The sequence below is a fragment of the Hydra viridissima genome, unplaced genomic scaffold (genome assembly GCF_058129835.1).
Source record: "Hydra viridissima isolate aposymbiotic clone 2 unplaced genomic scaffold, HvirCarnegie_v1 scaffold_11, whole genome shotgun sequence".
In the NCBI taxonomy this organism is placed as follows: Eukaryota; Metazoa; Cnidaria; class Hydrozoa; order Anthoathecata; family Hydridae; genus Hydra; species Hydra viridissima.
The window spans coordinates 673,901-696,739 of NW_028324310.1; the positions used below are offsets into that span (position 1 = coordinate 673,901).

General features: G+C 37.4%; 1 protein-coding gene across 1 annotated transcript; it reads right to left on the reverse strand.

The window, feature by feature from the left end:
* Positions 1 to 1,306: 1,306 nt before the first annotated feature.
* LOC149881564 (zinc finger BED domain-containing protein 4-like) lies at positions 1,307 to 2,458 on the reverse strand. Its single transcript, XM_090067152.1, has one exon. The coding sequence runs from the start codon at positions 2,456 to 2,458 to the stop codon at positions 1,307 to 1,309; it is 1,152 nt and encodes a 383-aa protein (XP_089923278.1).
* Between the last annotated feature and the right edge of the window lie 20,381 nt (positions 2,459 to 22,839).

Below are 22,839 nucleotides of genomic sequence, written 5' to 3' on the forward strand. Positions count from 1 at the left end.
GTTGACAAAGTTGGTAAATTTGTGGTATTGGATTGGGTAGCATTCAAACCACTAAGAACTCTATCAAAAAGCGTGGAAATTTTTCTAGCAATAGTATCACCCTTTTCCGGCCAACAGGAGTCAAATGCACTCTTCCTGCGATGCATTGTAACATTTTCATGTTGTGTAAATATTTTGAAAAAATTAGAACTCTGCAGCAACATTATAGTTTAAATTTTTTAGTATATGTGAAGTTTTCCACAAAGCTGTATACTAGAGTTAAAATGGTTCTTTATTTTTAGTGACGTAGTCGGCCAACATGGTTCCATCGTATCCCGTACGTGTCCCATACATATCCTGGCATATAAGATACTTTTTACTTATCTATTTTCCTTGTTCTGTGTACTGCGTAAATATTGCGTAATTATTACTACATGCGTGGTATTTACATTTCTGTTACAAAAAAGTGAGAGTTACTAAATCTTTTGGCGTTTTTAATGGTGAGATTTTTGTTTGTACTTTAGATTATAGTTTAGAAGCAACCGGAATAATACCTGTGATTAGTGATTGACCGAAACCGAAATTTGAGCCGAGACCGAAAGTACCGAAATTTCGGTTCAGTAAAGCCGTAGCCGAAACCGAAACAGCCGAAATTTGTAAAAAAATATTAAAAATCCCTGAACCTTTTGTGATCACCGAGTTAAAGCAAAAAAAACTATTTTACGTATATCTAAGCAATCACCTTGTAACATAATTTGATAAAAACTATGATATGTCAAAAAAAAAAGTAGAATATGTCAAGACATTTTAATAATTAAAGTTAACAATTGAAATATTTTCTCTACAGAATAAAATTTTTTCCATGTTTTCTGGCAAAAGTCTGTTTCTTTCATTTGAAAGAATGTCTCCAGCAGTTGAAAACAACCTTTCAACTTTGGTAGATGTTGGTGGAGGTGTAAGGAATCTCTTTGCCATTTTTGCCAAACCAAACTTTGCTTTTAATGTTGTTTTTTCTTCATTCTCTCTCCAAAACTCTAAACAGCATGAAGATGTTGGGCTTTCTAAGTTTAAAACTTCTTTTGCTAATTTGGAAGTTGGATTTTTGGACCTTGTATTTTGTGACTGTGCAATTATATTTTGCATCATTGAAGAAAACCCAGTGTTCTCAATAGACTTAGTTTTCATCACAGGAGTAGTTTCATTTTGGCTCAAAATGGAACTGTCTAATTCCAAAAGAACTTGTTTTTTTGCAGCTTGAAAGGCTTCTTGGGATCTAAAGAAGTGGTGCTTGAATCTGGGATCAAGAAGTGTTGCTATTGCAAAATGATCAATGGTTTCTAATGACTGCTGATTTCAAGTACAGAATTCTTTCAAGCATGTAATATGTTGAATTCCAGCGTGTTGGGACATCATTTTTGAGTCCGAGCCTGTCAAAATTGTTCATTTGAACCTCTTGTTGTTTGTAAAGCTTAGCAAAGAAGGAATTTGAAAAAGAAGCATGAGTGCAAAGCTTTCGACATTTTTCTATCAAGTTTACAGCACTCTGAAGTGAAAAAAGTTCTTTTTTAATCACTAGTTGAAGTGAATGGTTTAGACACCCAGCAGACTTGTAAACACACTGTGGTTCTTTGAAAGCTGCTTTTATATTTGCAGCATTGTCTCTTAAGCAGACTGTGATCTTTTCCTTTAGCTCCCACTCTTTCACAACATTCTCAAGTCTTTGAAAAATGTTTGAAGCAGTATTTTTTTCATCAAACTTGAAACATGACAGGCAGAATTTGATCCGCTCCCATTTGTCTGAAATGAAGTGTGCCATCATGCCCAAGTACTCATGATGAAAGGATGACCAAGCGTCCATAGAGATGGAGATAGTTTCAGCATTTTTTTCGTTAAGCATAACTTTCGTTGCGAGCTTAATCTTTTCATAGGCTGGATTGAGCATGCTTCGGTAGTATTTCTCACTTCCGATGTCAAAGTGTGGTGTAAAAACTGCATGATGGCGTAAAAACCCCGGATTATTCACAATTGACCAAGGCTGTAAGTAGAGGATAATCATTTCAAATATAGATCTATGAAACTTAAGACCTTCTTCGGAATTTGAATCAATTTTTGAGATATTGTCAACCCTGCCAGGCATTGTAAATTGCAAGATTTCAGTCCTCTGGCATTTTGATCTGGTGTCAAATAAAGGTATTGTTCTTTTTTTAGTTGTAAGAGGCTCAAGCTGATCTGAAGTTGGTATTTTTTCAGGATTGTCGGTAGTTGTGAGTATTGCTTTTTCAGTTTGGAGATTTTTTAGAGTAAGCTGTGTGTGCCGACTTCTTAAATGTGATGAAAGTCCGCTAAGTAATTGAAGTTTTGGATTGTGGGATCCACGAGATATTTTCAAATTGCAGATATTGCAAGTTGCGTATTTGGAATCACTGACTGTTACGGTAAAATGATTCCACAAATAGCTTTTCTTTCGATTATTTTCCATTGTAAAATTTAGCACTGAGAAACTTTGATTAAATTATTGATTTTGGTTACTTAACTTAAATGTTAACTTATTTAAAGAATGATTTGAGAATAGTAACTTGAATCAATTATGTAACATGACTTCAATTAAAATTTCTACAATTGTTATAATTAAAAATTGATTAATAACAAAAGATTAAAATTAGGAAATCGTTATGATCCCACTCTAATTTTAAAAAAAGTTATCTAGACTTTAAAAAAAATCTTATAAAAGTTTCGGTTCATTTCGGTTGTGGTTTGAACCGAAATTTCGGCCGAAACAGGAAAAGTAAAAAATTGTTGAAGCAGAAATTCCGGTTTCGGCATCGGCCGAAACTTCGGCCGAAGCCGAAAGTTTCCGTTCACTACCTGTGATAACTACTCTACAGATTTTGATATGGCACGGTCACTGCTATCTAATGTTTTCACATTTGTCGGCACGATTCGCAAGAACAAAGCGTCCAATCAAAATATTTTTTCGTAATTTCCGCTAATTTCAGCGTAAAAACCCAATTAAAATTTAGGCGATCTTTGTGTAGCGGAAATCGTAAATCCGATAATTTGAGCTAGCTTTTTTTTAACAGTTTCTTGTTTTGAAAACAAAAACAGAAATCAAACTCAATTTCTAACATTTCTCATTGACAAAATTAGAATAATAAGTTCCACATTTCATTTTTCACTGTCCACCTCGACAACAGATAATCAACAGTGGGTAAGAAATTTAAAATATGAATTTGGGCACGAATAAATTTCTTACTTTTTTCAGACCAAACTCTATTTTCATATGAATTTCTCCACAAATATCAAACACCAAGGTTATCATTAAATATTATTTGCAAAAAAAGAGACTATTAAGGTTAGTGTCACTAATAATGAAAGAAACTGCTTTGTCAATTACAAATACTTTTATCTAGATTTCTTTATATTACAGTAGAACACAGTGAATTTGAATATAAAAACTCAGAATTTAATTCTAGAATAGTTATACTATATTCTATAGAACTATTTGAGTCTAATGTCAAAAACAATTTCATCCAGTGGTGTTAGCTTTTGATTCCCCATACTACTTTTGTTAGAATCTGTCACCTTCTTTGTAGTCATTTGTTTGGTGTTGTCACTACATTAAAATTACTATTTAATTGTAGCTGTGTGCCTGTCTTTGTTATGCCTTAGAAAATTTTTTTTTTTAATCAGAAGTTCTATGACATATAATTATTGCCTTTGTGGTATGTCTTTAACATAGGAAAATTACAGTGAAAAAATTACTTTTAACTATTTAATGGTTTTAATCTTTTAATAAAACATTGATTAGCTGGCCTTGTAAATTGATAAAGAACGTCTTAAAACTCCTAAAACATATGAACGTTGGACTGTGGTAATTTCACAGAAAGATTCGTAATTGGAAATAAGTATAATGTGTATTTAAGATAAGGATATTGGGTTTACTTACATTTCTTTTTTGAAATTTGTTTTTCTTGTGGCATTTAGTTGAAAATTTGCACAACTGTCCATAATATAAACAAAACAAAATGCAAAAAAACAATGGATTAACTAGATAATATCTTTTTGTTTTTTTTATGAATCCGCTAATATTCTCGTTGGAAAGTTTTTACGATACGAAAAAAAATGTTTATAGTAGAGGCAATTTGGGATTATTGGGTTTACACCTATTTTGTCGAATCCGAAGAAATTCATCGGGTTTACGATTTTTTTAATTCCGATTGCAATGAGTTTTATAGTAGTGACCCCAGTACGTTAATTTTGTGGAAAAACTAGTGACGGAACGTTACATTTTCTGATTCTACTGTCATTGTTATTGTAAATTTGCAACTACGTTTAGAAACTCTGACTATAAAAAAGAAAAAAGTATTATTACGTCAACGAACAGTAACGTGAGTTAGCTGAAGAAAAAGATATTCCAGGATTAGTTTTGAGATGTCACCATGGAGACCAAAACATTAAGCACAAAAACAACTTTTGGGTATAGAAAAAAATACTGGATACATGTCTAAAAAAAACCTTTTTGAAAAGTGTGCTTTATATAATACCAATATTTAAAATAGAAACCAACGAGTTTTTCATAATTAAGATGAATGTTGAATGCATGTGAAAAGTTACAAAATACTCTAAAATCCTGAATCTGAAAAATGATTTTAAGTGAACATTATACACACATCATCATCAAACAAGAAACAAGGAACTACTAGAAAAAGAGAGTTCTGGCTCATTTTGCTTTTCGCTCCCCGTTTTGATTTTTTTGGTGATTTATGGGTGTGAAAATGTTTTGGTGCCCGTTTTGATTTTTTTGGTGAGGGGTGTGAAAATGTTTTTGGTGTGTGTAAAAGGTTTTTTCATGAGAAAAGGATCCATGAAAAAATTAATGGGTGTAAAGGTGTTGAAATCGTTCGCGAAAAATTTCTTTTTTTCTTTGTTCATGCTCTTGTTCTTGTTTTTCTTCGAGAATTGATCTGCAAATTTCAATTTCGCGCCGTCCAACTCCTTTGCTCCTTAAGTGTTCAATGGGGTTAAGTGTTTTTATGCTTCTGATTTTTCCGTCGTCATGTCTCAAGATTCTCGTTTTTCCGTTCATTTTATTATGTCAAGAAAAAAAAAAATTTTTTTTGAATGATTTTTGAGAATGGGTCTGAGAAGAAATTAAGACAAGATGGGCACATATTTTCTGTCTCTTTTGAAGTATAATCCATCTTTGATTGAGCTTCCTGTGACCCAGGGTGTTAAAAACAGTCCGTCTCCTTTGTATGTGGCAATTTTCATTCCTCTTCCATTGCTTTTGAGGTAACCAATACCATTTCCGACAATTTTTTCGATCAAAGTGGGTGCAAGAGCTCCCAATAAAGGTAAAAGAAAAGGAAGAAACCCTCCTTCTGATTTTATTCCACTTCCCAAAATTTTGTCGATCATATTGGAACCGAGAGAAGAGGCGACACCGCCCAAAGCGGCCTTTCCAAAAACTGGGACGGCTTTGGCTGCAACCCTTCCCAATAAAGGCAAAAGAGCACCAAGAAATCCTCCTTCAACTTTTGCGTTGTGTTCCAATTGAGTTTTGCTCATTTTTATGGTGACTCCAACTCCTCGATTGAGAGCGTCAAATATTTTTTTGTGTTGTCTTTCTGTTAAAAGCAAAATGTCGTTTCCGTGAAGATTTTCATGTGAAATGCGGATGCTCGCGGGTTTTCCTTCAATGACTGATTTTTTTATTTTGTCGATCTGTCCCTGAGACACATTTAATTTGACACGAATGTAATTGCTCATTTTTTAATATCGGAAAAAATTATTTCACTTCTCGAATGTGATAACGGATCGTGATGTCCTCTCCGCGAAAGTCGATTAGATTTCCGTCTTGATCGACAACGCGTGTGATCATCGTGGAAATTTCTGGTACTTTGACAGGGAGGTAGACCAAATGGGTGGGTCTTTCGATGATTTTGAATCCAGGACCCACAGAGGGGTAAAAGGAGTAAATGCAATTGAGTTGTGAGCCATTGATGTATGCTGACCCGATGACGTTGTTGACGATTCTGATCGTGTTGACGTTTGTGATTCTGACAATGTCGTCGGACTCGTATTCGGAATTGGAGTCCAATTGTCTTTTTGTGAAGCCCAAAAGAGAGGCGATGCTGTTCTCGACGTTCAGGTCCATCAAATAATTTACTCCGAGTTTGACGGTTGATTTCAAAGTGTTTGAATTGGATCCAATTTTGATGTTTTCGGGGGAGTAAATGATTTTGTTTGTGGTGACGTAACTTGAGCTCTGAGACGCATAATTTTTGATTGTGTTTGAGACGGTTTTTTGCAAATAATTGTTGATGTCGATGATGTCGTAGCTTCCTTCTGGAATGACGACGTTTTCCCAATGAACACCGTTGGTCATGCTGTACCTGAAAGAATTGTTTTTGCTGGTGATGTTTGGAAAGCTGTTGTACGTCTCAAGACCGAGAAAAGCCATCTCATATTTTTTTTCTTTTTCAAAGACGATTTTGTCCAAAAATTCTGTTTGAATTATGTTGGATGTTCCATCCACATCGATGATGATGCCTGACATTTTTTTTTAATGGGCGAAAAAATTTTTCATATGGCTTCTTTCGGAAAATAAAAATCGTCGAATCCGCTTCGATATTTTCCATTGTGCTTTTTTGACGACAAATCAATCACCGCAAATCCGTGAGGTTCAGACCAGCAATGTCTGCAAAACTTTTTAAACTCATCTTTTTTCATGTCGCTCGAAACGTGGTCTCGATAAATGTGATCAACGTTTTTTGAGTCTTGAGGAAAGAGGCAAATAAAGTTGGTGTTTTCTCTGATCGTTTGTCGTGGGAGCATGAAATAATTTTGAGCGAGGTAGAAGCAGTCGACGTTGGAGTGTCTTCCTCGGATGTAATATTTTTCGCACTTATTTTGTTTGGTCAATTGAAGGTTGTCAAAGATCATCAAATTGTTTTTGGACGAATAAAGATCTTCAGGTTCAGGAACATCGTCAGCCGTTTCGAAAAATTGGCAATTCATGTCCTCGGTTTCGGAAAAATTTTTTGAAAGGTCGTTGATGACACATTCTGGGTTTAAATTCAATTTTTCCATTTCGTTTTGCACCTTGAACAAATCGAGGATGATCTTTTTTGGCAAATTTTTTTCGAACGAGCTTTTGAGTATTTTGTACTCGGGCTGGAAAAGAGATTTTCCAAAGACCTGCAAGTGGTTATAATCCAGCCATCCAGGCTTGAGCAACAAATTGAGAAGCAGCGTTGTTTTTCCGCAACCGGACTTTCCAACAATGATTCCTCGAATGCTTCTCGGCAAAAGCGGGTTGTTGTCTCTTTTGCTTTTCCCAATATTCCATGACAAATCGGTCACTTCCATTTTTTTTTTGTTTGAAAAAAAAATGTATTGTGTCAAATGCAAAAGGAAAACAGAAACGATCCATTTGAGAAACGAGGTCTCAAAAAACAACAGAAACATGATCAAAGGAACATGTGATTCTTGTGGAACGACCAAATGCCAGTTTGTTTCTTCGACGGCAAAAGGGGGTGACTTGGTCAAATCGATCAACAATTTTTCAAAAAAAATAAAGCTTCCGTGGGCAAAATTTCCAGGAGAGATGCATGTTCCAGGAATGAATTTTGCAGGGCCTGGCACAAACCTGGACAAAAGGCTCACATCCACCGACATGTATCAGGAGTGGAGCAAACCGGTGGACAGAGTGGACAATGCGACATATCATCACGATTTGGCATATAAATATTTGACCGACGTTCAAAGCAGAAATTTGGCGGATCAAATGATGCTTGAAGAAATGAACTCCATTCCAAACCCCACTCAAAAAGAAATAAACGAAAGAAAGCTTATCGCGCCCATCATCAAAGCCAAAGCCAAATTCGGATTGGGTGTCTCTTCAAAAAAAAAAAAATTCCACTGAAATGGACGGATCAGCTTGCAGAGGAGCTTCACAAAGCGGTCATTCGTCATTTTAAAAAAAGAAAAGTGTTTGTGAACGACATCGACGAAATATGGGCTGCTGATTTGGTTGACATGCAATCGTTTTCAAAGTTCAACAATGGTGTCAAATATTTGCTCATGGTGATCGACGTGTTTTCAAAGTATGGATGGATCGTTCCGTTGAAAAGCAAAACCGGACTTGAAGTGGCTGAAGCGTTGAAAAAGATTTTGGTGATAGAAAATGTGTCAAAATGTGGGTGGACAAAGGAAAAGAATTTCACAACAAGCATGTGAGATCGCTGGGTGTTCAATTATATTCCACTGAAAACGAGGAAAAAAGCTGTGTCGTCGAGCGATGGAACAGAACGATGAAAGAGAGAATGTTCAAATATTTTTCAGCCAACAGCACCAACCGATACATTGACGTTTTGGACCAAATGGTGAAAAATTACAACAGCACAAAGCACTCGTCCATCAAAATGACACCAATTGAAGCCAGCGAGGAAAAGAACAAAAATATGGTCTGGATGAACCTGAATGGAAAGATGCCAAAAGTAAGACCAGAGCCGAAATTTTCAATAGGTGATCAAGTGAGGATCACAAAAAAGAAGCCTCATTTTGAAAAAGGATACACGCCGAGATGGACCGAGGAGGTTTTCACAGTGTCCAAAGTTCAGCGAACGGATCCACCCACGTACAAAATCACTGACGCCAACGGTGAAGACATTCAAGGAACTTTTTACGAGCAGGAGATGCAAAAGACTGATCAGAGCATATTCAGGATTGAAAAAATCGTTCGCCGAACAAAAAGCAAATCACTGGTCAAATGGAAAGGATATCCAGACTCGTTCAACTCATGGGTGAGCAATGTTGAATTGATCCGTCTGAAAAAACGAGTTAAAAAAATTTTCTTTTCTTATTAAAATGACGAATTTCGTGACGATTGAGAATTTTGATGAGAGCAAATTGTCGGTTGGAGAGGTTTATTCCGCAACCAAACCCATTCAGTACCAAAAGATTCCGCTCTTTTATGAGTACCCCTCTGGGAAAGCACCTTTCATTTTGAGGACACCCGTTTTGTTTTCTCTGGGTGTGTTTGAGAACCGCAATTTTGGAACGAAAGAGCTGGAGGGATATTCGATGTCCTTTCTCGGTTTCGACGAGAAAAAAGGAATGAGCGAAAAAGAAAAAAAGTTTATCGAGGTGACCGAAAAGGTATCAAAATTTCTTCGCGAAAAAGTCAAGGAAATGACTCCCACTTTGAAAAAGGGAGGGAGAACAAAGAAAATAATGACAGAGGACTTGTCCATTTTCAAAAAGAAATCCGATAATCCGAATGCCTCGCCCATTTTTTTCGGAAAGTTGTTCACAAAGAAAAGCGAGAAAGGCATTGAAGTGTCTTCTTTGTTTTTAAAAAAGAAAGCGAAAGAGCTGGTGAAGGTGTGCCCTTTGGAATATGTTCGGCAAAAGTGCAACGTCGTCGCCTCTTTGAAAATTGAAGGTGTTTTTGTTGGAGCTCAGATCGAGTCCATTCAGGTTAGAGTTCCAGAAGTGGTCATTGCAAAAAATGCGTCTTCAGTTCAAAGCATCATGGGTAACGATTTGGATTTGGGTGAAATGGAATCTGACGAAGAGATGTGAAAACATGAAAAAATGGAATCTGACGAAGAGATGTGAAAACACGAAAAAAATGAAAAAAAAATGAGTTAAAAACATTTTCTTTTCATATTAAAAATGCATGCCCCTCACAAGATGTGCAAGAATGCCGCCTCAGCAGATAAGCACGTTGACTCGAACCTGGACATCTCGAAAATGTATTTGGAGCACATGGATGGCAGGATCAAAGAGTTGGAAAAATTCAAAGAGTCAGACCGGACCAAAAATTTGGAAAATTTGGTGGACAGGATCAAAGAGCTTGAAAACCTGGTGGAGACAATCAAAAACCTGCAAAAAAAGACATCGCAAAATATTGTCGTGGCAAAAAAAAATTTGGATCATCCAAATTGTTATGATGTAAAAGGTCACCATGAAATTTTTGTTCAGAAGGACATTAAATTTTCAGCTCTTTCTATGACGACAATATCGTTGTCCGTTGGGTTGAGTTTTGACAGAGGCATCGCTGTCGTCACTTTGATGAACAAAATAAGTGACCAATTGAACTTCTTCAAAAACGATGTGATTTTTTCAGAGTCTGTGGATGACGTCATTTTGGATGTGAGCAACAACAGCACCAATGACGTCATTGTCAAAAAAGGCGAAAAGCTTTGCAAAATTAATCACATCGATTCGAATTTAAAAAAATCTGCCTTTGTTAAAAAGATGGAGATAATGAAAAACACAGAAAAAATTTATCCAACTCTTCCAACAGCACCATCCGATGACGCTTACCGGCTTCAAAAAATAAGCGAGATCCAAAAAGAAATGGAGGATGAAAAAGTGAAGAGAATGGCTTTGAGCAAAAAGTACCATCGAGTGGCAAAAATTATTCGTTTCGCAGACGATGGGTTGCAAACGTTGTGCATTGGTTTGGGGATTACAGGCATTGCGCTTTTGTCAACCGTTGTTGCCACTCCAGTTTCGATTGCATTCGAGGGGGTTGCAATTGGATTGGGTGCTTTGTCCATTTTCGGAAACCATCAAAACAAGAAAATGTTGTTGAAGGCCGAAAAGCACGAAAAATTAAAGGTTCTTTCAGAGTCAAAATTGAACACGATTAACGATCACATTTCAAAATCGCTCATGGACGGTTTTGTGAGCGATTCCGAATACGAATTGGTTCTCAGCGAGCTTCAAAAATTCAAAACCATGACCGAAGAAATCCGAACAAAAGCAAAAAGCAGCATTGACGAATTGACCAAAGAGTCGTTGATCCAAAAAGGAAGAGAAGAAGCCATTCAAGCATTTAACAACCTTTACAAAAAGGGAAAATGAACGCAAAACGCAAAACGCAAACTTAAACGCAAACTCGTCTGTGTTTAAGTTTTTTTTCTGCGCATTTCAAAAATGGAATTCTTCAAAATTCAAGACCCGAAAAAGAGAGATGAGATTGTGAAAGAATACATGGCCAACCGGGAGAAGCTTTGCAATGAGAGCCTCAACCGGAACGTTTCAGATGCGAATTATCAGATTGATCTGTCCAAGTTTTTTCAGCTGTTGATCGAGAGCAACGAAAAAGTGAAAAACGAGATTAAAAGCATCGCATACACAGAGTTTGACAGAAGTCCACTGGCTTTTCCAGAAAGCGATAGGTCTTTTGAAAGTTCGAATAGTGTTGAAAAAACGTTTGGAAAAATGAATGTTGGAAACACAGCATTGGAATATTTGTCAAAATACGCCGCCAAAAAATTTTCTGCAGACAGAGTTTTTGGAATTCACGCAAAAGAACGAGGAAAAATGTTTATTGGGAACAAAGAAATCACCACCGATGAAAACGACGTCGTTATTGATGGTGAAAAGTTTGAGGGGACTTAAGGTTTTTGGGAGTTGATCACAAGATCAAGACCTGATATGTCAAAGGTGACAGACGAGGACTTGAAAAATTATGAAAAAATACTGGTTGAAACGCATGCAATGGAGAGAGAAGGGAGACCAACCGCACCAAAATCTTCGAGAAGCGAAAAGTGGGAAAAGATTGTTTCAAAAATTTGGGAAAAAAATTACACAAAAACGAGGGGAAAAAAAGGTTATGGAGTGATCATTCTTCCGAGCGATCCAAATGCTCTTGTTCAACGACTCAGTTTGAGCATCGCCGCTGGTCATGCTGGAAATATCGCATCGAGAAACGAAGCTGTTGCCATTTGTGATGAGCTTTTGAGGCAGGGGGAAATCAACAAAGAGGAATATCGATCGATCCAAAAATACATTTCGTCGTGAAACACGAAAAAAAAAAATTTCTTTAAAAAAAAAGCTAATTGTGAACAACAGAAGATATTTAAAAAAGAACGTCATCGGAGGAGGGATCGTTGACACGTTTAAAAATTTTTTGAGGAGAATGATCGCTTCAAACGCATCAAAGTCGTCTCTTCATTTATTGAGGAAAGCAACAGCAAGCGAAATTGGAAGAGAAGCGATCACGGCCGCCAGATCTGCCGGAAAAGAATTAGCCTCTTCGGTCATATCCACCGCCAGAGACGTTGCCATCGACAAAGGAAAAAAAGCGATTGAAAAAGTTTACTCCAAGACAGGAACGCCAAATCCATTAGTCAACACGATTTTGAACGAGGCGGCAAAGCAATATGAGTCTGTTAATCCGATGGAAGAGCTGCACAAAAAAATGTTTGGTTCGTCCATTAAAAAGAAAATGACAAAAAAGAACGCAGTAAGAATCCAAGATCTTGTCAAAATGGGGAGCGGTCTTTTGATTGCGTGATTTTTTTTTTTTTCTCATTTAAAAAAAAATGATCAACACCGACAGATTAATAATTGATGAAAAGCCTGTCTACGATACAGGCATTGAAAAAGTCGATTTTTTCGAGTACCTTCCAACGAATCTCGATTTGAATTCTTCAGGATCAATCGTTTTTGAGCTTGATTGCCAGTCTGTGCAGACACTTCCGTCTGAGGCTTACATCCTCGTCGAAGGGGTTCTGAAAAAACAAGACGGGACAGCTTACGCAGCAGCAGACAACATTGCTTTGGTGAACAACGCCATCATGAATTTGTTCAGTGACGTCACTTACGACTTATCGGGACAGCAAGTGGAAAGAGTCATGTATCCAGGTCAGGGAACAACCATTCTTGGATTGTTGAAATATCCTTTCGGTTTTCAGCTTGCCGATGGTTTGAAGCAAATGTGGTACAAAGATACTTCAAACGCAACTGGAACCACAGGATTCAACGTCAGGCGAGACCACTTGTTTGCAGACACCACATCCATTGGCGCATTTTCGTTCAGGATCCCTTTAAAGCACATTTTTGGTTTTTGCGAAACTTACGACAAAGTCGTTTACGGATTTTTTTTTTTTTTTTTTTTTTTTTTTTTTTTTTTTTTTTTTTATTTTTTTGTTCTTTAATCTTTATAAACTCGTAATATATAATACAATCTTTACAGTTTAAGTATAGTTAAAAATCACAAGATTACGTTATAACAAATATTATATGAAATAAAACTGTAAAGTGTTAGATTACTTCAAAGAACGCGGGAAACTTGCAGAAGACCGATGGTCTTGTCATCAAGAAACCGCTTTGCGTTATTAATATTTTTGGATACTTCAATTTAAAATAAATTTATATTTAAAAAATCATGTCATCAGTTTCGACAGAATGAAAGTAAAAATGCAAAAAACAAAGAATGCAGACAAAACAAAAAAAAAAAAAAAAAAAAAAAAAAAGAAAAAAAAAAAAATTTTTTTTTTTTTTTTTTTTTTTTTTTTTTTTTTTAATTTTTTAATTTTATTACAATACACATAAATATAAGTAGGTACACGATTTGCTAAATAGGTAATATAAAGTCGTTTTTTAATATATAGTGTTGATAAATAAAAATTTATTTATTTATTAGTGTTGATAAATAATATAATTTATTACTGTTGTTGTTGTTGTTTGTTTTTGAGTTATTTACAGTTTTTAGAGTTATTAGAGTTGATATTGGTTTCGGAACAAAGTTAGTTTTATATATAGTTTTGAATGTTTTAGGCTTAATAAAAGTTCATAAAGTTGTTAGTGTTTAAAATAAGATCTTTTAATAATGTTTTCAGAGTATTTAAGTTATTCGATTTTTCCAGTTGGGTATTTTTGGATACTAATTTGTTATATAGACAAGGACCACGGTACGAAATAGAAAAGGATTCAGACACACGATCACCTTTACAAAAAAAGAATACGATGACGCCATTTACAGAGCCGGAACTGTTGCTGCAGGAATGATCGACATCAAAAAATTCCGACTTTTCATGCCAAGGATTGAGCTTGATGTTTTGAAAAAATCCGAATTTTTGAAAATGATGTCAAATAAAATCACCGTTCCAGTAGCATATAAGACAAACAAAGTCGAAAGGGAAGCCATTCCAGCAGGTCTCACAGAATTCACTTGGACCCTTGGAAGGATCACAGACAAAAGCGTTCCGAGATTTATCGTGTTTGGTCTTCAGACAAACAGAGGTTCCAGTCAAACCGCAAATTCAGCCGTGTTCGATCATTGTGATGTCAACAATTTTTTCGTGACCGTCAATGGGATCAAATATCCGAACTACAATTACGACTTGAATTTTGGAGAAAAGAAAATGGTCATGGCTCATTCCGATGCGTTCACTTTTGACGAAAAATATTATGGCACAAACGAGCTTGTTTGTCAATCAGGTTTGACTCTGCTTGAATACAAAAATTTGTTTCCGTTGTTTTTTGCCGACATCAGCAAGCAAAAGGAAAGAGTTGTTTCTGAAACGGCTGAATTGGTTGTCAACCTAAAATTCAGAACGGCTGTGCCAGACAACACCGTTATTTTCGCAGTGATCATTTCCGACAAATTGATCCAATTTTCTTCAGACGGAAACAACATGAACGCTGTTTATTAAGCGTCATGAGATTCTTGACAAAAAATTGATTTAAAAAAAAATTTTTCTTTTCAAAAAAAAACATGAGGATCACAAAAAATTATCTGAAAAATTTGCTGAGAGAAAATGGTGTCTCAAAAACCTCAAACAATTTGTTGACTTTGCTGATGATTGCGGTTGAGAACAATCTTGTGAGCAAAGATTTGCTTTTGGAAGGTGTTAAAGAGTTCAGACCGGTGGGTCGACCGAAAAAAGAAAATGTGAAAACGGAAAATGCGAAAAAACCGATCGACCCAAAATACGAGAGGCTTGGCTCAATTCGAAAAAAACCTGTGTCTGTGAAAACGACCAACATCGAAACAGGTGAGGTGGTTGAATACAGATCCCTTTACGAAGCAATGAAAAAGACTGGACATGGCTGGGGATATTTGGAGCGTCGAGATGGAAAAGTGGAGGATGGGATCAAGATTGAGATTTTAAATTCAGAAAAGCTCGAAAACAGAAAAAAAACTCCAAGTCCAAAAAAATGAAAAAAAACTCCAAGTCCAAAAAATGAAAAAAAAATTTTTCAATTCTCAGAAAAAAGAATTGAAAAAATTGATTTTGAAAAAAAAATTTCTTGATGTAATAAAAATGGAAAACAAAATGCGAAAAATCGGCGAGTCCGAAAAAATCGGAAAAACCAAAAAAATCAGCAAGACCGAAAAAATTGAATTTGAGCTAAGCAGTTTTCTTGAGAATAAAAAAATGGAAAGCAAAACTGTCAAAGAGAAAAAAGTCAAAGAGAAATCTCTGACAAAATTGCGAAGTGAAGCCAAGGAACGATCGATAAAAGGTTACACAAAAATGACCAGGGAACAGCTCGTTGAGGCAATAAAAACAACAAGACCTGTCATTGGCCCTCATCCTGTTGCTCGTAGACGGACGATAGATGCGAGGTCAATTGCTCAAAGCCCGGTTCCTGCTCCGCGTCCTGCGATTGCTTCGAGTCAAACTGTTCAAAAGCCTGCCATCGATCCGAAACCATCAACAATTCCACCAAGACCAGCTCTTCTTCAAAAGCCTGTCATCGCTCCGAAACCAGCTCTTCCTCCAAAGCCGTCATCACAATATATGCTTGACGCTCCTGTTCCAGATTCGTCTCCTGTGATGGTTCCTGGAGTTTTTTCAAGGTTTGCGACGTCTGTGACAAATGAAGTCGTCGACAGTTTCAATAGCTTGCTTGAGTTTGTTGATCCTTACGTTCCAGAGGCGGTGAAAAGAACATTGAGCAATGTGGGGAACGAAGTGAAAAAAAAAGTCGACTCTCTCAAAACAACAGTCCTCAAATCAATTGTACGCAATGCAGTTTACAAACCCCTCATTCATTTTCAATTGACCGATCACGCGCTGAGACGTGTTGCCAAACAATTTTCGCATCAAGTCAAAGGAAACCAAAAGGATGCTTCTGCCTTTTTAAATTTGGCGAAAGACGGAGCGATCAAGATTCTTCAAGAGAATAAAAACAAAAAAGCGAGCCTCGTTTTGACAATCGATATGGAGAGAGTCAGCCTTACAACTGGAGAGGAGGAGCATCGAATCGTTCCTTTTTTGTCAAAAGCGGGAATCATTTTGGAGTCGACGGATTTGGGAGAGTTTTATGAAAAAGCAAAAGATGAGATCCTGGAAAACATGGAAAAATACAACAAAATGGGATCGAATTGCACAGTGTCCGCCATCTTGAAAATGGACATCAATTTAATTGACTACAGACCCATCGGTGGTCGGTCGTACATCCCTCTCGACGATTTTCTGTCGAGCAAAAAAGCAATCATCAACATGGTGAACGAAGACAATGAATGCTTCAAGTGGAGCGTCACCAGGGCGTTGAACATGAAAGAAAAAAACGGAGAAAGGATTGACAAAGACTTGATCGAAAAATCAAAAAAAATAAATTGGGAAGGGATTAAATTTCCCGTCAAATTTGATCAAATCAAAAAATTCGAAAAAAACAATCCAGACATCAGCGTCAACGTTTTCGGTTATGAAAAAAAATCCATTCACCCTTTGCGAATATCGAAATGCTTGAACAGAAAAAATGAAATCGATTTGCTGCTTATTTCAGACGAAAAAACAAATCATTATTGTCTGATCAAAAATCTGAGTCGATCTCATTTCATCACAAGCATCCAACAGAAACGGAAAAAAATATTTTTGCAGAAATTGCTTGCAGGGGATGAAAAGCGAGGAGGATCTTTCAAAACATTCGACCTATTGCAGAGAGCACAGCGCGACACGAATGGATCTTCCTCCAGAAAATTCGTTCGTGAAATTTGAGCACATCGAAAGGTCAATGAGGGTTCCATTCATTGTTTACGCGGATTTTGAAAGTTTTGTCAAACCGATGGACTCGCGCGAACAGAACCCAGACCAGTCTTACACCAAAAAGTTTCAAAGACACGTCCCGAGTTCTTTTGCCTTTCACATCAAATGCTTTGACGAAACCGTTTATGACGGAGAACCATCCATTTCCGAATCGTCGAACGAGAACCAAGACGTGGCTCAATTTTTTGTTGAAAGTTTGGAAAAAGAAATAAAAGAAGTCTTTGAAAAAATCGAGAAAAAAAATATGGTTCTCACAAAAGACGACGAAAATAATTTCAAAGAAGCCACCGTTTGTCACATTTGCGAAGAAAAAATTCTCGATGCAGAAAAGGTGCGCGATCACTGTCATTTTACTGGAAAATATCGGGGAGCGGCACACAACGAATGCAATCTTAAATGCAAAGTCCCAAAATTCATTCCTGTCGTTTTTCACAATCTGTCAGGTTACGACAGCCATTTGTTTATCAAAAAATTGGGTGGAGAAATAACCTGCATCCCATGCAACGAGGAAAAATACATCAGCTTCTCGAAAAAAATCAAAGTGGGGGAATACATTGGGAAAGACGGAAAACCCAAAGAAAAAAAAATTGAATTGAGGTTCATCGACAGTTTTAAATTCATGGCCTCCAGTTTGGAAGATTTGTCGAAAAATTTAAAGCCGGAAGAGTTCAAAAACCTCTCAAAATATTTTGAAGGAGAAAAATTCGATTTGCTTTGAAAAAAAGGCGTTTACCCTTACGGTTGGGTGGATGGATTCGACAAATTTCAAGAAACGCAATTGCCTCCAAAAGAAGCGCTTTTCTCAGAACTCAACCACAAGGAAATAAGTGACGAAGATTACGCGCATGCGCAGAAGGTTTGGAACGTGTTTGGATGCAAAACGTTCAGAGAATATCACGATTTGTACAACGTGTCTGACGTTTTGATTCTGGCCGACGTCTTCGAAAATTTCAGGGACGTTTGCATGAAACATTACAGGCTCGATCCCGCTTGGTATTTCACATCTCCCGGGTAGGCATGGGACGCTTGTTTGAAACTGACAAAAATAAAATTGGAGTTGTTGAGCGACCCTGACATGCTTCGAATGATCCAAAAAGGAACCCGCGGAGGGATAAGCATGATCTCCAATCGACATGGAAAATCGAACAACAAATACATGGGCGACTCGTTCGATCCAAGCCAACCATCAAAATTCATTCAATACTTGGACGCCAACAACCTGTACGGATGGGCCATGTGCAAACCTCTTCCCACTCATGGCTTTGAATGGATGACAGAAGACGAAATGTCCGATTGGAAATCCATCCCGTGCGTTTTGGAGGTTGATTTGGATTATCCTGAAAGCCTTCACGATGAACACAACGATTATCCGTTGGCCCCAGAGAGAATGAAAATTGGAAAAGTGGACAAGCTCGTTCCAAATTTGAACGACAAAAAAAATTACGTCCTCCACTGCGAAAACCTGAAGCTGTACGAATGATTGGGAATGAAAATTTCAAAGGTGCACCGAGGCATCAAATTTGAGCAACGGGATTGGTTGAAACCTTACATTGACCTCAACACAGAATTGAGAACTAAAGCAACCAGCAAATTTGAGAAGGAATTTTTCAAGCTGATGAACAATTCGGTGTTTGGAAAAACCATGGAGAACATTGAAAAGCGAGTGGACGTGAGACTGGTGACAGAAAAGGAAAAGGCAATCAAGTTGTCAGCCAAACCAAATTATGACCGGCACACGATTTTCGACGAAAACTTGATTGCCGTTCACATGAAAAGGACAAAAATTTTTTACAAAAAACCGATTTATTTGGGAATGTCCATTTTGGATTTGAGCAAAACCTTGATGTTCGAGTTCCATTATGATTTCATCAAAAAAAAATATCCTGGTGACGCAAAGCTGTTGATGACAGACACGGACTCACTGGTTTATGAAATAAAAACGGACGATTTTTACAAGGACATTGCCGACGATGTGGAAAAAAAATTCGACACGAGCGATTTCGTCAAAAGCCATCCAGCCATTTAAAGCGTCGGGTTCAAAGTGGGTTTAAACAAAAGGTCATTGGGATGTTCAAAGACGAAACCGGAGGAAAACAGATTGAAGAGTTTGTCGGTCTCCGGTCAAAACTTTACTCTTACAAAATCCATCAAGAAAAACAAGAGAAAAAACACAAAAAATGCAAAGGTGTCAAAACAAATGTCGTCGAAAAATACATCACCCACGACGATTACAAAAAATGTCTCGAAACCAAAAAAGAACAGATGAACAAAATGAACGTCATCCGATCTCGTTTGCACGACATTTACACTGAAGAGATCAACAAAACCTCTCTCAGCGCCGCCGACGACAAAAGGATCATTTTGCAAGATGGCATCCACACGTTGGCTTATGGGCATTACAAAAAAAGACCCGAGGAAGAACACAAGGAAGAACACGATGCAGAACACGATGCAGAGTGCAGAAAGATAATCGAGGAAAACAAAGAAATTTAAGGTAAGTCAAAAAGGTTGATCGAAGAGTGCAGACAAAAAGGTAAGTGACAAAAAAATGCGGGAAAAAAGGTAAGTGACAAAAAAAAAATGCGGGAAAAAAGACAAAAAAAAAAAATAACAAAATAAAAAAAATGAACAAAATGATCAATGTGGAAGGAGTCATTTTGCCGAACAAGGCTTTGTCCGACTTTCAATTGATGGAAGCAGCAAAAAAACTGAAAATAAAAAGCTTCCGGGGAGTTTTTGTCAGAGACATATTGCCGAAAAAACCGAGAAAAAAAGAATGCGGGATCATCAACACGGGGGATTCGAGCACCGGAGGGTTTCATTGGGTGTGTTGGTTCAAAGACGGTGATAAGAAATGCAGTTTTGATTCTTACGGTCAACCCCCTCTCGTTGAATTGGTTCAATATCTGAAAAGCCCTGTCTTTTACAACAGCGAAAGGGTCCAATTTGGAAACACGTCTTATTGTGGCCACTTGTGTCTTTACGTCTTGAAAAAATTGGATGAAGGAAACAGCTTTCAAGACATTCTCAACAGCTATCAAGACATTGTCAATACCCTTTGGTGATCACGGATCTGAAGGATCTGAAAAAAATTTTCACCCTTTAAAAAAATGATTGACAAATTCAACAGAAACGAGTTCAGCGTTTATCTCGACAATCTTGCAACAGACTCTGCAAGCAACGTTTATATCAAAACGGACGGATCCAGCACCATCACTGCTGACATTGATTTTAACTCTCAAAAAATCATCAACCTGGCAGAACCAACCAACTCTCACGACGCTGCCACAAAAAATTACGTGGACACGCATTCGACAGGAGGAGGAGGAGGAACGGTGATTGGAGCTGCAGACTTGGATTTGAATTTTCACAAAGCGATCAATTTGAACGAGCCGACAGCTCTTCATGCCGCGACAAAAAATTACGTCGATGTCAGCTCAAGTCTGTGCGTTAAAACAGACGGGACAAGCACAATCACTGGAATCATCGACATGAACTCTCACAAATTGATCAACGTTTTCGATCCAACCAATTTAAAAGACGCAGCGACAAAAGGATATGTGGACACCAAAGTCGCTTACAACAATATTTCATACACCGACATCAACATGACGTCACACAAATTGACCAATCTGTCGGAACCCGTTTCATCCTCAGATTCAGCCACCAAAAATTACGTGGACACGCACGTCGGTGGAACATCAGTGGGCACTGCGGACTTGGATTTGAATTCTCACAAACTGATCAATGTGCTCGATCCTTCAAACGCGCAAGACGCTGCGACAAAAAGTTACGTCTTGTTGTTTTTGCAAAAATCGAGCTTGACCAGTGTCGTTCCAGGATCCAGTTTCACCAGTTTGGGGTATAAGTATCAGACGGTTGCAGCGTTAACCACTTCTTTTGTGTTTGCGTTTTCCGGAAAATCCAGTGTGCTGAGAAGGCTGTGGTTGGCTTTATACAGCACCTCTGGAACAAATATTCCTGGTCAAGTTTTCATTCGAATCTTCACTGACGGAGAAATCAATGTGGGAAATTATGCAGAAACAACGGAAGGAATCGGAGTGGACGCTACCGGTCTTGCCACCGATTTGCTTTTTTCCCGTTTTACGGATCGTTTTACGCCAATTCTTTGCAGGGATGTAACATGTTTAACACCACTTCCTTGGGAGGATATTTCACGTTGGACATGCCTTTCAGAAACGACGTCTCCATTCAACTGGTCAACAGAAATGCCACAGCCATCACGTATTGGATTCAACCATTCATTTCCACTCTTGCTTCCATTCCTGCCACCATCCCTCTTTTCAAGCTGTATTGCAAATCGTTTCGATATATGAACACAACGTATGGCAGCGAATACGTTTTGATGAACACCAACGGGAAAGGAAACGGAGTCTTTCTCAAATACATCAGAGTGCACATCATCGGCGCTTCTGGAAACTGGTGGGAATCCAGAGTCAGAATGTACGACGGAAATTTGCCTCCAGGAAACGGCACCGTTCTCACTCCTTGGACTCCATACAACACCAACAATTACACCTACTTTCCTGGTTACGACGGTGACAGCACATGCATCTTTTCCTCATCCGGACTGGAAGATTTTTGCTTGTCCTCGTGGAACGGAGCAAATGTGACTTCCCTCAACAACAAATCGACTGGACTGCTGTATCAATCCACTTCATCCATCGGATCCACCACCACCATCTCCTTTTACAGAAATTTTGGAGAAGCTGACTCCATGCCCAGCGTTTCATCCGGAAGAAGACTCGTCGTCACTCTCAACTCTGGCGACGCACAAGTCGGACAATCCGGAAGCTTCTACCTTCTTCTCGGTCAAGTCTTTTATTACGCATAATTTCGCGAACGATTTCAACACCTTTACACCCATTAATTTTTTCATGGATCCTTTTCTCATGAAAAAACCTTTTACACACACCAAAAACATTTTCACACCCCTCACCAAAAAAATCAAAACGGGCACCAAAACATTTTTACACCCATAAATCACCAAAAAAATCAAAACGGGGAGCGAAAAGCAAAATGAGCCAGAACTCTCCTTTTCTAGTAGTCAAGGATTTTGATTGAGGATTGAGAACATAAAATCTGGCGAACTATCTGGTTCACAATAAATTGGTCGTATACACGACGTAACCGGTCATTATTGAATGATATTATATACATATATGAATGTATTTGGCCATAAATAATACAGTTCTCAATTATGGTAAATAAATATTCAACTTCGTTTCTTTTTTTTTTTTTTTTTGAAACAACTGTTAAACGCGTTTTTTGAATTTGCGTTGACATTAAAGAGAAAGGTTTATGTCGTCTTTTAGATTAAAAATAATATATACTCCGACGGCATCGTGCGAAATGGATCGATTGCTTCTTAAGTAAATTTAAAACTAATCGTTTTGCTTACATTTAGGCACAAAAACATACACACAAACACACTTTTCTTTCGTTTAGATTGCTGTGTATTTGCACGACATTTTTAACATGTGTCAGCGCATTCATAACTAGATTGCCTTGTATATCATATGCTAGTTTTTATATAACACCAAACAAATACCTCAGTGGAAACATTAATTCAACATACTTTGCATCAAATATCAATGATTGCGGCACCTATTGCGTTAGAAGCCCAGCCTGTGTGTTTGCAAAATTCAATAGCAATGAAAAGACTTGTCAGTTGATGTCATCAAATGTGAGTCTCTCAGTCAGTAAAGTTGATCAGCAATGGCAAGTATTAACAACCGATGTTGCCAGTGACGTAAACGTGAGTTCATCATATCTTTATCAAGTTGCAAATGAGTTAATAGTTAATTTGGTTATAGTATTTAACGTTTAAGAATTAATTAGAGATCTTAAAGCATGTGCAATAAAAGTGAAATTGTTCAAACTTGCTTTAAGTTGATGGTAGTAAAGTTATTATCTTGTAATCTGATTCTTGATGCACAAGTGAACAGGCAGACAGGTAGTCAGGAAGTAGCTTGTATTTTTTTTTTAATTAAACAAGTACTTTTAATTTTGCTATAAAAAAAAAAAAAAAAAGAAG

Excerpts from the sequence above, each read along its gene's own strand:
- LOC149881564 (XM_090067152.1), bottom strand. The coding sequence starts at position 2,458 with ATGGAAAATAATCGAAAGAAAAGCTATTTGTGGAATCATTTTACCGTA.